Raw genomic sequence first — 19,376 nt, 5'->3', positions numbered from 1 at the left:
CATTTTGAGGAAGATTGCCGTGTAAATCACGCAAAATAAAGCACAGGAGACATTGAGGAGTCTCGGCTAAAGGGCGTTAAAGGGCGCGACGCGCAGGGTGTTTACTTTCAATACAGACCAGAGTGTCTTGCTCCTTATAACACGCTTACTGCAGAATACAGATAAGAAGAGAATTAGGCAATAACATGTATTCATTCAATCGCAATCCTTCCGCTGGAAGATAAAGTTCAATGACATGTAATCGAATATTAATAACCGTGCTGATGCGCATTGATACTGAACACAGTTACTGAGTGAACAGGTGCTCGTGTTAACAGGCTTTTTACAAACCAGCAACAGTTTCATGGAATGCATTCAAATTTAAGTCCATAAATGTATTGCATTGATTTAAATTACTATGACAAGCACGATAAATCAACACACAATTCGTTGTTCTTCTTTCTACTCTAATTTTATTCAGTGAAGGCACATTTCTGCTTAGGAACATTTAAGATTTGACAGATCCTATAATTCGTTACACACAGTGAGTTTATTATTTCATATTAGATGTTTGTTCCCTAAACATGAGCAACAGTATTGATGCTGGTCTTTGCATTGCTTAACATTGCAAACAAGGTTTCTTTAACTTTAATCCTATTTATTTCACATATTGTTTGCCTGTAAACAAAGGCTGCAGCCCTGCAGCAGCTCAGATACAGATGCATGAAGACTGCAGCAGTCTGTATTACTGTGGACACGCTGCATTACTAACTGCACCTGTGCAGATGGACACGCTGCATTACTAACTGAACCTGTGCAGACAGACACACTGCATAATTAACTGCACATATGCAGACAGAGAAACGCTGCATTATTAACTGCACATATGCAGACAGAGACACGCTGCATTTAACAGCACTTGTGCAGACGGACACGCTGCATTACTAACTGCACCTGTGCAGACGGACACGCTGCATTACTAGGTGCACATCTGCAGACGGACACGCTGCATTTTTAACTGCACATGTGCAGACAGAGAAATGCTGCATTACTAACTGCACCTGTGCAGACGGACACACTGCATTACTAACTGCACCTGTGCAGATGGACATGCTGCATTACTAACTGCACCTCTGCAGCCAGACACGCTGCATTATTAACTGCACCTGTGCAGACTGACACGTTGCATTACTAACTGCACCTGTGCAGACGGACACGCTGAATTACTAACTGCAACTGTGCAGATGGAGACGTTGCATTACTAGCTGCACCTCTGTAGATGGACACGCTGCATTATTAACTGCACATGTGCAGACAGAAAATGCTGCATTACTAACTGCACCTGTGCAACCAGACACGCTGCATTACTAACCGCACCTGTGCAGACAGACACCCACCCACTGCATTATTAACTGCACATGTGCAGACAAAGAAATGCTGCATTACTAACTGCACCTGTGCACGGACACGCTGCATTACTAACTGCACCTGTGCAGATGGAGACATTGCATTACTAGCTGCATCTCTGTAGACGGACACGCTGCATTATTAACTGCACATGTGCAGACAGAGAAATACTGCATTACTAACTGCACCTGTGCAGACGGACACACTGCATTATTAACTGCACATGTGCAGACGGACACGCTGCATTACTAACTCCACCTGTACTGTGCAGACGGACAAGCTGCATCACTAACTGCATCTTTGCAGACGGTACTACTAATTGCACCTGTGGAGACAGACACACTTGCATTATTAACTGCACATGTGAAGACACACACACAGTGCATAACTAACTAACATGTGCAAACAGACACACGGCATTACTAACTGCACATGTGCAGATCACACTCACTGTGTTACTAACTGTACATGCAGAGCCACACCCATGACAAGCAGCGCAAGTAATGCATCATCATTATTGTCAGATGACAATCTGTACTTTGACCCAGTCAATGGGAAAGTTGTTTGCTTTGTCTTACACCGCTCAGAAACAAAGATGAGGAGTGGTCACTTTCTCTCCTTTTAAATACACATCAAACATACACCTTACACAAAATATAACAATTACTAATACATATATACATAAATATACTGTCTTTTGGGTTGAATTAAATGTGTGCCCACAGGTAATATTTTCTATACATGTAAAGTAAAACATTACAATAAAAAGTGGTCTCTTTTTTTTCTTCAAAAGTTAAACAGTATGTTTGGGTAATTATAGCATCTTGACATATAATTATCTAAACATACAGCTCTATTAAAACTGCTGAGGTGTTACTTATAGCCAACACTGCACTCTAGTGGCAAATAGATTTACATCCAAATCACTTACAGTAAAACTGGACACACATGACACTACTTATAAGAGCGCATATGCAGTTTTTAGGACCTACCAAAAAAATCTTTAAATGAAAATTATGGGGATCATTGTTTTTTTTATCAGAATCATTGTAATTTTCCTTGTCATTGTATGAATAAAATGTATTTTTAATTGCAATACCAAAATACATTCAAGTACATATTAAAACTATTGTTGTTGCTAGTAACTGGACTAAACAGGTTTTTATTCATTCAATGCATGGGCCAAAGTTTAAAAACGCTTACTATAAAGCATCTTTATTTTACACTCCACCCTAGCAGCACTCCCTATTGTTGGATATTGTTTAATAATCGAGTGCAGTAAAGATACATACATGTGATCAGTGCATGCTCCCTACAAACTCATATAAAAACCCATGATTATACTGTTTTGTAACAAATACAAAGAAACACTTGAAACACCACTGGGCTGCAAACTGATGACTATTGTTTATTATTTTTATAAAAGATTTATGCATCAAGTGTTACAGTATATCAGAGATAAATGAGGTTATTGACAGGTTAGACAAAATGAAAGTGTCTTAATGTATACAGTTATGGAGTGTTACAGTTATTAAACAAAGTAATCATAGCACCACCTACAGACTGACAAATATTTTACACCATGATTGTTTAAAACAGAGGTTGTATGTGGTATTCCCAAAATGACATTTTTTTTATGGACACAGTCTCTAGTGTACAATACCAATCACATTTAAAACACAAAAGATGACAATTATGACTTGAAACATTAACCATAGAAAAAACTGAGACACCTGCCCTGCAGGTCTCAATTGACAAATATTAATATAATACTGAGTTAATAAAGAATATTCTAATAATAAGTCTTTTGAAAATGAGCTGCCACATATTTAATCCATAGTGGTCCATGCTTAGGTTACCAGAATCTGTTAAAACAATATTTTTAAAATACGCTCTTATCATATTGTCTAATTTCCCTTTGGTTTTCTCTAGGGATTACTGTTCCCCAGTCATGTTGAATAGATAATAAGCTGTGAATACAAAACCCTTTAAATAGGTGGTGAAAAATGTGAACAAGTCATTAAAAGAGGACCCTTAAGTTAAGAGATCCTAAAACAGTGCCTCAGAGTCCTTCTCATAATTGCTGTCTTGCTGTTTAACTTCACAAAAAACTAAGTTGAGTTATCCGCTTGCAAATGACCAGGATCTTGGCCAACTATTGGATTTTGCAAATGGCCCCAAGACAGACCCTTGTGGGACTCCTTTAGTCTTTCCTGAAGGCTTGTGATTGCCAATCTCATCTCGTCTTCAGCTCCTTGAAGTGCTTTAACCTCCATGGTGTAGAAGATGTACAGCAGGGAAGCAAAGAGCAGGACGGCGATACACAGCACCCCCAACAAGTAAAAGGAGGCTTTAGGAAAGGGTTGTTCAGGAGCGAGAGCAAACAGGGGAACCGCAGCTATGGCTAGCTCGAGTAGTAACAGAACTAGCCCCATGATGCCTGTACGTGCCGCCGTGTGCCGCATGCGCTCTGCACAGTGAAGGCCCACCTTTACTTCAGTGCGAGCTTCGTTAACTGTGTTTACCAGGTCAGGAAGCTTATCTAAGAAAAAGAGAAGTGACAAAACATACGAGCTGTCAAAACAAAGAATTCTCGGGAAAATCGTATCACGCCATTACCCTGGGGCTTTAAAGGAGTACTAAAGGTAAAAGCTTAATATTTGACAACATTACTACTAAAGCACGAATACCTGGAAAACAGCCAAACTCTCTATCTGGGCATCCACGCCCCTTTTTATTTGTAGTAAGAAGGAACTCAGCAGTAAGTGCCTCGTGGTCAGAGTAAGAGAATGGTTGTCCGGGAATGGGACCCTTAGTTGTGCTCAAAGATTCACAGCTTACATCTACTGGCCCCAAACTCTGCCAAAAAACAGCATGTTTAATTTGACAGTAAATGTTTCAGAAAACAAATAAACGACCTGAACTTTTTGCATTTACCTTAAAGAGGATGTAGTCTATTCGGACTCCTCCACCAAATGGAACGAGTTCATGCGGGTTTGTGAAAGGGTTTTCACTTATGTGTGTGTTCCCTCCCTCACATCCCTATTGTATTGATGATGAAACATGTGCTATTAAAATACATACAGACATGCGACTGTTCACTACACACTTACTGTCATTAAATGTATTATCAGACTGAAACACTAACATCAAAGTTGGCCGTCTCTGTGAAGCAGTCCAGCAGTCCGGTACAGTTTCTCAACAATCTGGTACCGAGATCATCCGGGTGCATGTTTAGATCTCCCCCCAAGATCACCACATCTGCTCCGGCACTAGTGTGCCTTCAAAAGAAATGTGTGCACTTGATAGTAAACAAAGCGAACTGCGATATGGAGACCCTAACAGACACATTCAGTTCATTTTACTCCCAAAACGGACACCTACAAAGATGTTAAAATACAACTAAATTTTATTTATACAGCAAAAAGTTTTGTCACCTTATGAACTGCTGAAGCTCCCAGGCCTGCACAACTCTGTGCGGCAGATACGAGTCTCTCTCTCGACAGTATTCGGCATGTAACTGTAGAAGAGAAAAGACGCATGAACCGCTGCAACACACACAGAAACACGAACGTCCACCATTATGTCCATGTGCATGGACTTACATGAGTGACAAACACATGAACCGCCAGTCCAGATATGTCGAGCAGGATCTTCCCAACGGCTTTGCCACCAAACCAGTCGCCATGCTGAGCCTGAAAACCAGTTTAAAAGTCATGTGCATAAATTCATTTGTGTAGAGCAGGAGCATCCAGCATTTATAATAATTCAGTTATTATTTATGGTTGCTATCAATCCTTAGTTTTTTGTAGATGCACTGCAAAAAATGATTTTCAAGAAAAAATTCTTAGTATTTTTGTCTCGTTTAAAGTAAAAATATCAAAAAATTCTTAAATTAAGATCCTTTTTCTCAATGAGCAAAACGACCAAAGAAAATAAGTCTAGTTTACAGACCAAAAATATCAAATTTAAGTGATTTTGTGCATAAAACAAGCAAATAAATCTGCCAATTGGGTAAGCAAAAAAATATTGAACATTTTTCTTAAACACTAAATTCAAGAAAAATATTTTTTTTTGCAGTGTGGACAGACTTATTATTCTAAAATCATAATGAATTGCTGTTGTATGTGAAACGGTGCTTAAATTTGTTTATTTGTTTTTACATGGGAATGCTTTTGTGTCAATTATTTAAATGTACACCACCTTCTTTCCAGATTTTATTAAAAAAGTAGCAAGCAGGATGTTTTCTGTAGCTCAAATGGCAGAGGAAGATGCCATCAACCAAAGGTCATGGGTTCAAATCATAGTCAACACAAACTTTTCTTACTTAGTATTTTTGTCTCGTTTTCAGTAAAAATATCTTACAAATTTTAAATCAAGATGTATTGTCCTGCTGAGCATAATGACCCAAGAAAAAAAATGACAAAAAATATACAATTCAAGTGAATTTGTGGCTAAAACAAGCCAAAAAAATCTGCCAATGGGGTGAGAAAAAAAATCTTGAAATAAGTTTACTTTTTTCTTAAACACTTAATTAAAGAAAAAAATTCTCAACCCATTGATAGATATTTTTGCTTGCCTTAAGCACAATTTCACTTAACTTGTATTTCTAAAAACGATACTTATTTTCTTAGGTCATTTTTAATACATCCTGATTTAAGAAATTTGAGATATTTGTACTAAAACAAGATAAAAATACTACGTAAGAAAGTCATTTTTTTGTTGTTGCAGTGAATACTGATAAAAGTGTAAATGTTTATGTTTGATAGGTAAATGTAATCAAACCCACCATGTAAGGATAGCCATTTAATGAATATCTGTACAAAAATGCATCTTGGATCCTGTGTTTGGAGAAGACAACCAGTCCACTCCCTATAAACCCACTGAGGATGAAAAGACAGAAAATACACTTAACCCTGTACTTTAACCCCAACGGATTTCTCCGAAAAAACACTGAATCAGCATTAAAAACTTGCCATGTCATTGAAAGCTCAGTATTTACCTTTTAAAATGATGTGAATGAGGATAAACGCTGCTGAGCTTCTGCTTTAAAAAGAGAACATCCGTTTCACACCAGACCTGTAAACCAACCAGACCCACAAAAGAAGTTGATATAGGGCCCGTCACATTTCTACACCCTTAAAACTTCCACTTGGTTTTGAGTGCCCACGACAGTTAAGTCCCCTCAACGAAATATATTTAGTCAAATGTGTAAACAGCCAGTGAAAGTCAAAACTGATTTATTTTAACACACATCTCTGGTGTTTTGGTTTGCGATATATCAGTGCAAGCTATTCCAAAGAAATAATGATTTGTCTGTAATAATGACTTTTTGATTTCGCATGAAATCACTTGAAAATATAAATCATTTATCAAATATTTACATGACCCAGTTCTCATTTTACTCAATGATGTTAAATTGTACAGTTGAGATCGACAAGTTGACAACATTAAACCTTTAGTGTATGGACTACATTAAAATCATTTTGCTTATTGAATTACACCATCTGTGTATGTGTGTGTTTTTGTGCGTTACCTCCTGTAGTAAAATCACATCAAACTGTTCATTATACAGCAGATCTCCAATCATGTGGAATCGCTCTTTGCGGAGTTTAGTCAAGTATCTGATCCCCCTAAAAACATACACGTCAAACACAATGCTAATGCAATCATACAAATGCTGTTTAAAAAAAAATTTTTTATAATTATGCATGAACTTAATAAATAAAAAGATTTCCTTAGCAAATAAAAGTGCAGTTACATGCACAACAGATGCAAGTTCAACTCTGTTATAGGAGAAAACAGTGCTAGTCATAATGTTTATTTATTTACTAGTTCAACCTTTTTTTTAGTCTGACCCTCCTCAACCATGACCCTTTACCTATTTAAAATATAAGAATTTCTGTAACAGGCGCACTTGTAATATAATATCCTATAATATTAGTAATATTTAATCAGGAAATTATTAAGTAATAAACTTACCAGCAGTTAAGAGAAAAGACACGCAGTTTGATTGGTGCAGAGGTTGTCATGGTGATAAGCGCGGATTCTTTTGTAATGGGTGTGAGCGAGTCTGTAAGGACAGAGGATGGAATTTAACTACACAGATCAAACTAGTTTAGCACGCTGAGGTAAAACAAAACAATCCTGAGAACTAGTTCAATTCAGTAGAATTTTCTCAGAACACATTTATTTTAACAACGTTTACACAAAACATAAATCTTGTTGAGTTAGTAAGACTGCATGTGGAAAAAATCTTATTTTAAAGATATTATTGCAGTAAGGAGTTATGCAAAGAAACAAAAACTGAACTGAAAATACATTTCAATCATCTGTCTGCAGTATCTGTTGTGCAGTACTCACTAGTTTTTGAAATACTCGCTAACACCTTACAATCAAACTATAGGGGGATTTAAACAGCTTGGACTAAAAATCAATCCACTGATACAGGCAGACAGCTATAAAACACTTCACAGCTCATAAATCATAAATGAAGGCGCCAAACAATGCTGCTGGATATCTTTATAGCTCCAGCTCAATCCGGCAGTCAAAGGTCCACCTGCTGATCCCGCTGTGTCGTCATGGTGATACGATAAGCAACTACTAAACATCTTTAATGTAAAAACTAATCAAATAAAAGCACTATGGTTGTACTTTACTATGGCACAGTGATACATTAATTACCATATTGTATTTACATGCAACATCTTCACAAAATACCATGGTACACAGGGTATAAAAAAACATGGTCATGTCAAGGTACGTGTTATCAGACTTACCAATTTTGCCTGGTGGATGATAAAACAGGTAATTTATAAACCCCCATAGACTTTTGACATGGCTCAGTAAATCAACTGCATATTGAACTTGTGTAAATTTGTGTAAATGACTGCTGCTGACATTATCTTAGCTCACCGTATTGTAAATTCTGTTAATATAGCTTTGCTTGTATTGGTCCGGTTACGATCTTAAAGACGTCACGGTTTCAATTTTGTAGGCGTGTGGTGCTGGGGAGCACTTAAAGGGATAGTTAACCCAAAAATGAAAATTGTGTTATCATTTACTCTCTGTCATGTTGTTACAAACCTGTATACATTTCTTTGTTCTGATGAACACAAATGAAGATATTTTGAGGAATTCCATAGTATTTTTTCTACAAAGAAATTTATTTAGAAATTTAAATTTACACTTACTACAATATTATAATTCTTTATGTAATTTAAAACTACTGTTTTTACAGGGTTTCCCGCAGCACTTTGCAGTTCGGGCGGCCCGCCCAAGCTAGGAACCCCTACCGCCTTACCTAGGTCGTCCAAAAAAAAAATAATTCGCTGCACAAAATAATGCGCTCACCAAGTGCATCTCGGAGAATAGCGCGGATGCGCTTCACACCGTTAGCGGGACGCACGCCACACGGCCGAAATAGGGAGGATAGCCAGCTGATAAAACGTGTGTCCATGAGAACTGTAATGTTTTGGGTTTATTTAAGCCTGTTATTGTATTATAGTTCTTGCAAATCTAAAGTAAGTTAGCTGGTGATTTTGTTGTTTGAGCAACCTGTTTGGGTTTCACATGCCTGTTGATTCGATATAATTGTTGAGTGCTTTTGCTCACGTTATTTATGTGCATTATTTACATGCTACAGTAGTTACACTCCTTTAAGATATTGTAATTAATATTGACAAATAATCAGTTTTTACAATCTTCGCGCTATCTATCATCATTCGCCAGACGTTCTACAACATCTGCTTTTGTTTGTGTTTATTAACCCTTTAGTTTCACTTCATCATGCAGCTATACCTGTTAGAGGTAAAAACATTTAATTAACTCTTTCCCCGCCAGCGTTTTTAAAAAAAAGTTGCCAGTCAGCGCCAGCATTTTTAATGATTTTCACAAAAGTTTAATGCCTTCCAGAAAATGTTCTTCTTTAAATATATAAACAAACAATTTATCAAATTAAATATACCAAACCACCTTAACTAACAAATGTTCTGCGGGAAACCCTGGATATACCCATCCCTGATCAATTTATGAAGAAAATAAAATTTGCAATAATACTATATATTCTATTATATATACACTTTATATTTTATAATTTCCCTGTTTACTGTTATTTGTCTTTCTTGTAAAGCTGCACTCAGCTTTGTCATGTTTTTATCAAAGCAACCTTAATAATGTCTCTGGCCAGACAGAGGTGCGGACAAAAACAGACTCACAAAGTCAGTTACAGACATTAAATCATTATGATTCATTATAATGCTTTCATCCCAGACGGTGCTTACAATGATAGTAAAGTACTATGATTTACCATAATACTTTGGACATGCACTATGGCTAATACTATGTGTTTTTAGACTCTATATATGGGTCAATCTACAGAAACATCCACTTTTGGTATGGCAAGATGTCTTAAAATTGATTTATTTTTCTAACATTTAAACTTAGACCACATTATTAGATTACCCTTTGACTTTATGAGTACACATAAATGACAGCTTAGTGATTTTTTATTTTTTGTGTGCATGTAGGCTACTTAAAGACCACATACACTATTTTTTGTCACTGGTGTTTTTTCAGTACATGCAGTCAGAAAATGAATGATAATCTAATTAATAAGGATATTATGTCAGGTTTGTTAAAAGTGTGACTGAATGATGTTAGTTCAATTGCGCAACCATGTATTTGCTTTAACAATGAAAATATTTGACAGGCAGTTATAAACAAGCAATGATACAATCCTTTAAAGAGGCAGTAAGTAGGATTTTAAGTGTTTTATTAATCAAAATCAATGTCTTTTTTCATAAATATGTCCTCATTGGTGTCAAATGACCTCTGCCAGTGATCTGACTTTTCTTTGTAAGCTTACAATTTCGCCTCTTTACTTACATTGCACGGGTAAGTCCAAGAAGGCATCCATATCGTTCCGCCGTATTGACAAACTATAATAGCAGAGAGGGACAAAAAGCACTAGCCTACCAACGCATTTCCACAACGCGTTTTCATTCAGAACACGTGAACCAGCTGCAACGGACAAGGAGATCAGTGATTACATAACGGCTACCGTAGTTGCAACACGCATTTGGCAAGGGGAGGCGCTAGAAAGCACTTTTCGTTTGAATGCAAAATACAATTCCACCACTAGATGGGGTGAATCCTACTTATTGCCCCTTTAAAGCTTACTTCTTAACCCATTATTTTATAATATTTATTACCATTTTGTTTTTTAATGTAATTTACATCATATATTTGACAAATAATTGTATTTTAAATGGAAGGAAACACCGTTTTTGACCTAAAAATAAATAATTTGGGGGGATGAGCACTTCTGTGGTGCTTGGAATTCTAATGAATTAATAAAAAATCAAATATTGCCACATTGATGGCTCAAGATTGGCTTAATGGTTCAAATACCACATTGTTTCATTTTAAAATATAAAAATTGTAACCCTAAAGTGTTTTTCAAGTGTAATATTTCTGTAAAGGCTAGGGACAGAAAAAATGACATTTCCATAGAATGACCCATATATGTAACATGGCAATTGTGTTTATGGTAGTAACATGCTTTTCTATTTAGTACAAAACATGATAGTGATCACATTGGACATAATAAGCAGACAGAAACAATAAACAGGTACACGTGTCAGAATGCCAACTGCTGAATGTGAAACGTGGCATTATTATACAGTAATAAGACGACCTTTACACCAAATTAACATTAAATAATAATGTATTAAAGCAAGTGTCATCTGGTGAAATTTTTCTTAGCCTTTACCTTTTTTACATATCGTGTCAAGATGATTTTAGTTGTGTATGAAATTAGTTCATACAGTTTAGCAGGACATCTGAATATCACTTTGTCCAAATATACTAAAACTTCATTTTGAATAGTACATCGTTTCATTTAACAACCTTTTTGTGAAATGCATTTTTCGTTATTTAAAATAAATGTCATTTGGTTTGATCATTTGCTATCAAATGTTGTCGCTTAAAAATATTAAAATACTTCTAAAACCACTCTATCCCGCGATGGCTTGTGTCAACTTCAAATATAAAGCAGCACAAAGACATCAATCGCTATGTCAACTGTAAACACACTGTCAGTACGTGTCTAATATTATATATTTTAGATAGAGAATTGATGTTACCTTTACTTGATGTTGCACGCGATGAATCCCAATCTGTTTTTGTTCCGTTATGAAGTCTGTAATGAAGAAAGTTTGAGGAAGACGGTGTGACTCATGTCGTGTCCACTACTTCCTCATCTGTCCGGTGACCTGGATGTCGTTTAATAGAAACTCTTTGTTGGACTTTTTTCTACACATAACAGCTGACGAGCATTGAAACAACATTTAGAAACTACCCGTGATTGACACAAGTATTTACAATATATATCTAATGCATAACACCGCAAAAAATGTAACTTTTGCTTAAATTCACAACACAAGTGCCGCAGTCCGCAACAAGACTTCTGCTGAATGCACAAGCTCTGACGTCACGGGCACGTCAGTCTCTGCGCGGCGTCGATTGGAATGCTGGGAAAATGAGTCTTATATGGTAAGTTTTATATTCATAAATGCTAATATTACCCAATTTAAGGTTCAGATGAAGAGTTATTTTGAAACATTGAAAGGACTTTCAAATCCTAAAGCTACCAAGACTATGGCATATTACAGTGCGTTAAATTCCTAATTTTGAAAGAATTGTATTGTATACCCTCTTTATTTATTTATTTTTTTTTCTTTAAAGTATATTTCTTTTACTTTAAGGGGCGGTTTCCCGGACAGGGATTACACTAGTCCTAGACTTATACACTTTTAAGAGCTCTCCAAACGGAAAATAACTTGCACTTACATATCGTAAAATACATCAGTGCCCTTTGTTTTACCTCAAACCGCACACAGGCAATGTTTTTAGTAAGGCATGTTTGTTAAAACTAGTTATATTTCCTAATTAAACTAAGGCCTAGTCTTGGATTAAGCTAATCCTGGTCCGGGAAACCGCCCCTAAATGTTATTTGTAATCCTTTATGCTTACAATGTTGCTATATGATGCTTTGATTGTACAATTTTTATGATACAAAATAAAGCACAATCATTAAAAAAAAAAGAAAATGCTGGGAAATAATTTTTAATGTAATGGTTTCATCAGTAACAACATAAACAAACTTCATCTGTGGAACAAAAGTAAATTCGGGTAAATGTACGCAAATAATAAATAACAATATAGTCCTTTAAGAGTAGTTTATTGTAGATAACGAGCAAAAAATAAATAAATAAAAATTATAAAAATAAATAGTAGATTACTTTTGTTCAAATCATTTCAAAAACTACATTGAGCTAATGTTACTGGGTAAAATTAATGTAGCCTATACAATATTTACTACTGATCGGCTGCCAAATCTCCCTGGCTGTAATCGCCATTTCCCCTCGTCTTTAGGAAATCAAGACATTGGTTATTTTTCACAAGGTATTTGCTCCAGAGTTCAGTTTAACCACTAGCCACGCCATTGAACAGAGACCGGAAGTTAAGTTCTGTCCAGGCGTAACTGAGACATCACGCGTGTGTCCGATGAAAGCATCTCATTTGTCTTACAAATTAGTTTACTTAATATGCACGCAAACGCAATACTTAAACGATTATTGTCTTATTATAATATGATTATAATGTGACTGGAAATTAAAAATATGTAAAAGCGCTATTAAATAAATGTGAAAAAAAATCAACAATGATACTACATGATTATTATGTTACTATACTGTATTTTAAATTAACTTTTAAATTGAGTAAATATAGAATATTTCTTTAATTAAATAGAAGTTAAATTTTCAGTTAAATCTAACAATAAATTATATCCACTTATGTTTTTAGCGATTTAGGATTTCTATTGTATTTTGATTACAACTGTTGTAGTAAATCATTGTAGTTATTCAAATCTACTTCATTTTTCTACATACATTTAATAATTCACAAGGTATATTTCAACAATTCACAGCTTTAAAACAGTTTAACAAATGAACGAATATGTTGTAAGAAATATGGTCCAAGGAGACCCATGCCATTTTTATTGGTATTGCTATACATTGTTTTGATTATATTGTACAAACCCCTAACAATGAAAATATTCAATACATAATTGCAATGCACAATTGGTAACCAAGGCAACAATCCTGTTAAAAAAATGGGGGAAAGCTTTTGCCAACACCACTATTATGGCATGAAAATAAAAGTAACACACAACATTTTCAACTTATGCATACAGCATCAATCGAAAGTCAAAGAGCAAACATAAAATTAATAATTATAATAACAATAATTATAAAAAAAAGGGAAGAGAGCCAAGAAAAAAATACAATTGAGGAAACTGTCGTCAAACACGATAATGTAGGTTAACGCTGAACCAATATACATTACATTTCTGCTTGTCTCATGTACTTAAAAATTAGCAGTACCTTCAGAAATCTTACTATACTGACTGTCATCTGGACATAAAAATGTTATCGAGCACTAAACCATAACAGTGCTGCCTTCTGAAATTGAAAAGATTGAACAAACATGGCTTCATCAGAATCAGGCACTTCAAACGTTGAATTTGATCGAATTATTTGTAAAATTCAGTAGTAGAAAAGATGATGGCATTTAATAAAACCTTTTAGTTCAGTATGTTCAAATGGCATTCAATGATAATGCAAATCCATGCTGAACACCTGGTGCATTCAACAGAGTAAACTACAACCATAAACACAACTGAACTTTGATCCCAAATCTACATCTAAAGGGAGTTAAAAACACTACAGAGATGCACAAACCATACAAACTGTAAATCAGGTGCTGTACATCCTGTGTAAGGTGATCGAGTGCTGATGTGCAGGGTGAAATTAATAGCTTTCCCTTTTTAGACTTTTAACAAACAAGAGATGAAACCTGATGCTATAACCCAAAACTAAAGGTTCTGACAAGTAAACCGAAAAGTAATTTACTTGTTGAAAATGTAAGCTACACAGTGAAAGAGAAAAAAAGAGAAGTTTGGAAATGCTAACATTTTCTTTAGGGATTGAGAGCACCAGAGAAAACAAACACAACATCCTCCATTAAAAAAAGACAAGGGAATAAGAGGTATACCTATACAGGTATTGTCCCATCATACATCTATCGTATTGATGGGTAGAAACTGTGAAGCCACTTTCTTCGTACTACAGGGACATTTAGCTCGACAGATTCATGTCCACGGCCAGGTTTGACCTTTAAACAGTTTGACCTTTCCTTAGTTTATGAATCTCTAGAAAACATTGACAAACGGCCGACTTAAATACTTTGTCATGATGTAGTATAAAGAAATTGATCGCTTTACCTATTCGTACTATTTTAAGAGGTAGTCAAAAGGCACTTCAGAGTATCAATCAACTTAGTGTTTATTAAAAAAAAGGCACTCACTATTTCAACTTATCTATATCCTTTAGTACCTGCAAACGGTTTAATGACACCTCTTCGACTGTTATAAAGACATTAGCTAGCTTAGTAACCGACTTTACAGCCATAATCTTTTGTATTCAGGAAACTGATAATGTGTTGTCAGTAGATCTTGTCCTTTATAAAGATGACTGTAAACCCCTGCTGGCCAACCTGGTCCTCATTTACAAACTAGTGAACTCGTTGACAAGGTGTACAGGCAACATTTCACCCTAAAATTATTTTTTATTTCCTTTGCATAAAGACAATTAGGCTTATTGTAAACACATTTGCTCTATTACTTAAACAAATGATACACTATACATATTAAATATTTATACGATAAGGAATTGATATTATGATGACTTAAAAATGTCACAATGTAAAAAAATTAGGCCTTGATTGCTTTATGCAAGAAATATAAAAAACTATTTTTTCTGCTTTTTAATAATAATGGGGTAAAATATGCACATGACATTCAACCTAGTACATCACTGTAAAATGCTGCATGTACCGCTCTGGTTATAGACGGCACACGTTGTCTTTACGCATTAAAGACTCTCTATTCCATTAACACATTCACATTCCCTCAGTGGAGACAAAACAAAGCTTTAAAGACATCACGATTTCTATATGCAACAAAAACCAATGTGACCCATTTTGTATTTAAGGCATTTAAAAACATATAAAAACTTTTTTAACAGAGTAATACTATAGGACTCAATTCGATTCTGCACCTGAATTAAAACACAAGCGAAACATTTGGTTTTTTGTAACATTTTGGCGTATTCCTCTGATGTTCGAACAATTTGGCATAGTCCTCCATGTTTGTTTAGAGGAAGTGTGTGAAGCAAAAGAAGTCTGCTGACAGAATCGATTGTGAAGTAACTAGTCCTTAATGAGCCTGTAGACATGGTATTGTGCCCCATGTTCGCTTGTCGACACTTCAAATACAAACGCTATACATAATAGAGTCTCCTGCGTTTCCCTGTTGGTCACCACCTGTAATGCATTAAACAGAGAAAAGAAAATGTAAAGCATCTTTGGAGAGCGCATTTATAGGTATATGTGAGCAAAAACATAATGTACATTCACCTCCTATGTACATTTAAACCTAAAAACCTTTAACCGCTTATGTATAGCTCAGTGGCAGAGCAATGCTTTAGGTGTCATGGGGAGCCAACATGTTGAATAAATGTTTACCTTGTAATGCTCTGCCAAATGCATAAATGCGAATGCATGCATGCATGCGTAAATGCGAATGTATGCATGCATGCATGCGTAAATGCGAATGCATGCATGCACGCATGCGTAAATGCGAATGCATGCATGCACGCATGCGTAAATGCGAATGCATGCATGCACGCATGCGTAAATGCGAATGCATGCATGCACGCATGCGTAAATGCGAATGCATGCATGCACGCATGCGTAAATGGGAATGCATGCATGCACGCATGCGTAAATGGGAATGCATGCATGCACGCATGCGTAAATGGGAATGCATGCACGCATGCGTAAATGGGAATGCATGCACGCATGCGTAAATGGGAATGCATGCACGCATGCGTAAATGGGAATGCATGCAAGCATGCGTAAATGGGAATGCATGCAAGCATGCGTAAATGGGAATGCATGCAAGCATGCGTAAATGGGAATGCATGCAAGCATGCGTAAATGGGAATGCATGCAAGCATGCGTAAATGGGAATGCATGCAAGCATGCGTAAATGGGAATGCATGCAAGCATGCGTAAATGGGAATGCATGCAAGCATGCGTAACTGGGAATGCATGCAAGCATGCGTAAATGGGAATGCATGCATGCGTAAATGCGAATGCATGCGTAAATGCGAATGCATGCATGTGTGAATGCGAATGCATGCATGTGTAAATGCGAATGCATGCATGTGTAAATGCTAATGCATGCATGCGTAAATGCAACAGTGAAACGATGGAGTGCAAACATCTTTGCAGGTAAATTTTGTGACTTTTTACCTGTAGGATGGTGAAGTTTTCTAATACGCTGTTCATCATGTATTTCTCAGGCAGGTGCTTGAGTTTGTGGATGAAGTTGATCATATATTCACACATGGGAGAACGATGGATACGATACAAACACTTCCCCCCCTCAACGCGGGCATATTCTGTCTGTAAATCAAATAAACGTGGATGTTAATAGCAGGCAAGACCATCAAAGAGAAGTTGTGCACTACCATCATGTGAACATTTTGATCATTTTGGCAAACAAGCTCACCTCCACTTTCTCCACCACCTGTTTGCCGAACGAGCACACTTTGGTTGAGACGGTGATGGTCATGTTCTCAGAGCTGCTGTACTGACTGCTGACCCCGTAGAAGGAGCCTGGCCCGTCCTGAATGCTGCTGTTATTGAGATCCGCCTGAGATGAAGAAATAAATGACATAAGTCAACTATGTATGATATTCTGGTCTCTAATACAAGAATACGACATTATTTCATTGATTTTATCGTGAAAACTGTCCAATTGCATAATAATACGATACCAATAATCATTATAATAGCATTGTGATCCCATCGCTTTCTTGGGAGAGATACATGAACTACAGTATAATATCCATGGTTCAGGGTTTGTTTGCATAGCTTAGCTATATCATCATGAAATATCTGTAACTCACCCAGAATTTGACCAGGAAAAAAGCATTTTGAGGGCCTTTCTCGTACAGCTCCTTGAGTCCACCTTTCTTCTCTGGAAACTTGTCGTAGATCTGCCGTATGTCCACAGCCTCCAGAAGAGGGTCGCTGTAGGACGGGTTGGTCTGGCCAATGTGGACAAACAGGTGTTTGCTATACTGTGAAAGGAAACATTTGACAATACCGTTAAGTATTAAGTATTTCATACTTTGAAATTCATGAACAATCTCTACTCACGTTATCCTGGTCCTGTGGAACCTCCATAAATGCAGAGTACTCCAGCATGCGGAGCTTAGAGGAGGCAATGGTGCGATCCTGCCACACGGGCACTGCGGTGGCCACCGGAGGTGGAGGAGGCGCCAGAGGTTCGTATGCTGAATAGGGACAACACAAGGGTGCGATAGTGAGGGAAGAATCACTAACTATGCATTCACAACAGCCGCGGTAGAGGCGGCAAAAACACGCTATTTGCACATAGTTGGACGCTTGAACATTTTGAGTTTACTCGCTATATTCGCTTGTGAAAATCTAGTCATTTGAGACATTAATGCGGAAATTAGCGTCACGAGAAAGGGTTCTGCGACTACGCTCGCTCCCTGTAATCACGTGACTACTAGAGCAAGCTCCTGATTGGTTAACGCGACAAATATCCGCCAAAGTTGGCAATATCTCGTGGCAACGCTCAATTCCGCACCATTCGCGTGTACTGCACGGCAAGATGCCTATTTGCGTCTTTGCATTGACTTAACATGCAAATCACTTGCGCTTGCCGCCTCTTCCGCGTCTGGTGTGAATGCCACATAAGAGAAGATGTAGACTTTTAATTATAAACAGTAGCACACTTCATTGTCATTACATGACCTCATATTAGGAGGGCTTCACGGGTCTACTTAAATCCCAACGGGTCGGGTATAATAATAGCGTCTTGGGGTCTCAGGTAATTTAAAATAAATGTGTTTTTGCAGAACGGACCCGAGACGACCCGAACAATCGAGCGTGTGTGCATTGAGTCCTTTTTCAACCCCTCATCTGTTTGCCAAGAGCGCTTGGAACATTGTGTGGCTGGCGGTAAGTTAATTTTCGTTGAGACAGACCTGTCAATCAATTTTGAATGCTCATTTTAGCGGAGATAACAAATGAAAATAAATGGAGCTGCGGCCAATTTGGATGTGAGGACAACGCGGTTTCTTTCTGTCTGACTGGTGGTTGCGGGGATGCAGACTGCACACACGTCGTTGCTCGGCTGTTTAAATTCGGGTCCAGTCGGGTTTAAAAAAAATTGCCACTGGTTCAGACTCGGGTCTAATTTTTGGGGGGTTTGTCTCAGTTCGAATCTTTCTTTAAAAAAAAATATTTATGCAAGCAGGATTAGGGGAAAAAGTGATTTGGGTTGGGTACATTTCTTTGGAAGACCTCTACCTCATATGCCTGTTTTGCATTTTAACCCAACCGAGTTAAATCATCTCGACACCGAGTTAAATCATTTCAATAAGACAATCAGTAAGGAATATGCTATGAACAATATAGGACACTTACGTGCTATGGCTTGCTGAACAGGTCCTGATAGGTTCGGGTAAGGGCCTGGTGCAAAAGGTTTGATACTGCAAAGGGATCAGAATGAGATAATATGTAAACAAATAAAATGCAAATTCACTACAGGTTTACATATCATTTTATTGATTTCAGAGGCTTTTCAGAGGTGGCATATTTCACACATTAACGTTTCACATCCCGCAGTTCTTATTGGCTGTATCAGCTGAGCGTAAGTTCATCTACTTCAGTGTAGGAGTATAGCGTCATGTGTTCAAATCTCTGTCTGATAACAGGCACTCGAGTCTGAAAACTCTAATTTTGGAGCTCTGATCAGAGAGCAA

At 36.9% G+C, this 19,376-nt stretch overlaps 2 protein-coding genes across 9 annotated transcripts in view; both read right to left on the bottom strand.

The window, feature by feature from the left end:
• Positions 1-2,769: 2,769 nt before the first annotated feature.
• Positions 2,770-11,900, bottom strand: smpd2b (sphingomyelin phosphodiesterase 2b). Its single transcript, XM_055213934.2, has 12 exons — positions 11,760-11,900; positions 11,532-11,660; positions 7,369-7,459; positions 6,923-7,019; positions 6,389-6,465; positions 6,176-6,269; positions 4,992-5,081; positions 4,824-4,906; positions 4,535-4,667; positions 4,324-4,428; positions 4,077-4,245; positions 2,770-3,928 (listed from the first exon to the last, which is right to left on the bottom strand). The coding sequence occupies exons 3-12, from the start codon at positions 7,416-7,418 to the stop codon at positions 3,498-3,500; spliced, it is 1,329 nt and encodes a 442-aa protein (XP_055069909.2). The 5' UTR covers positions 7,419-7,459; positions 11,532-11,660; positions 11,760-11,900; the 3' UTR covers positions 2,770-3,497.
• A 1,510-nt stretch (positions 11,901-13,410) lies between these two features.
• Positions 13,411-19,376, bottom strand: part of tead3b (TEA domain family member 3 b) — a 44,485-nt gene continuing 38,519 nt past the window's right edge. For all 8 annotated transcript variants that reach the window (XM_055212564.2, XM_055212565.2, XM_055212568.2 and 5 more), the window contains 6 exons: positions 19,039-19,103; positions 17,740-17,876; positions 17,487-17,660; positions 17,087-17,230; positions 16,828-16,980; positions 13,411-15,834 (listed from right to left, as the gene is read on the bottom strand). In XM_055212564.2, the coding sequence (XP_055068539.2) occupies positions 15,721-15,834; positions 16,828-16,980; positions 17,087-17,230; positions 17,487-17,660; positions 17,740-17,876; positions 19,039-19,103 (787 nt within the window). In that variant the 3' untranslated portion in view covers positions 13,411-15,720. The remainder of the gene's footprint in view (positions 15,835-16,827; positions 16,981-17,086; positions 17,231-17,486; positions 17,661-17,739; positions 17,877-19,038; positions 19,104-19,376) is intronic.

This window comes from Misgurnus anguillicaudatus, chromosome 8 (genome assembly GCF_027580225.2).
Source record: "Misgurnus anguillicaudatus chromosome 8, ASM2758022v2, whole genome shotgun sequence".
NCBI classification, from domain to species: domain Eukaryota; kingdom Metazoa; phylum Chordata; class Actinopteri; order Cypriniformes; family Cobitidae; genus Misgurnus; species Misgurnus anguillicaudatus.
This window is presented reverse-complemented; position numbering and strand designations above follow the sequence as displayed.

Coding starts and splice junctions, on each gene's coding strand:
- smpd2b (XM_055213934.2), bottom strand. CDS start 7,418: ATGACAACCTCTGCACCAATCAAACTGCGTGTCTTTTCTCTTAACTGC. Junction 4,429..4,534: donor CAGAGACGGCCAACTTTGAT/GTTAGTGTTTCA, acceptor TCAATACAATAG/GGATGTGAGGGAGGGAACAC. Junction 4,246..4,323: donor TAGACTACATCCTCTTTAAG/GTAAATGCAAAA, acceptor GTTTTTTGGCAG/AGTTTGGGGCCAGTAGATGT.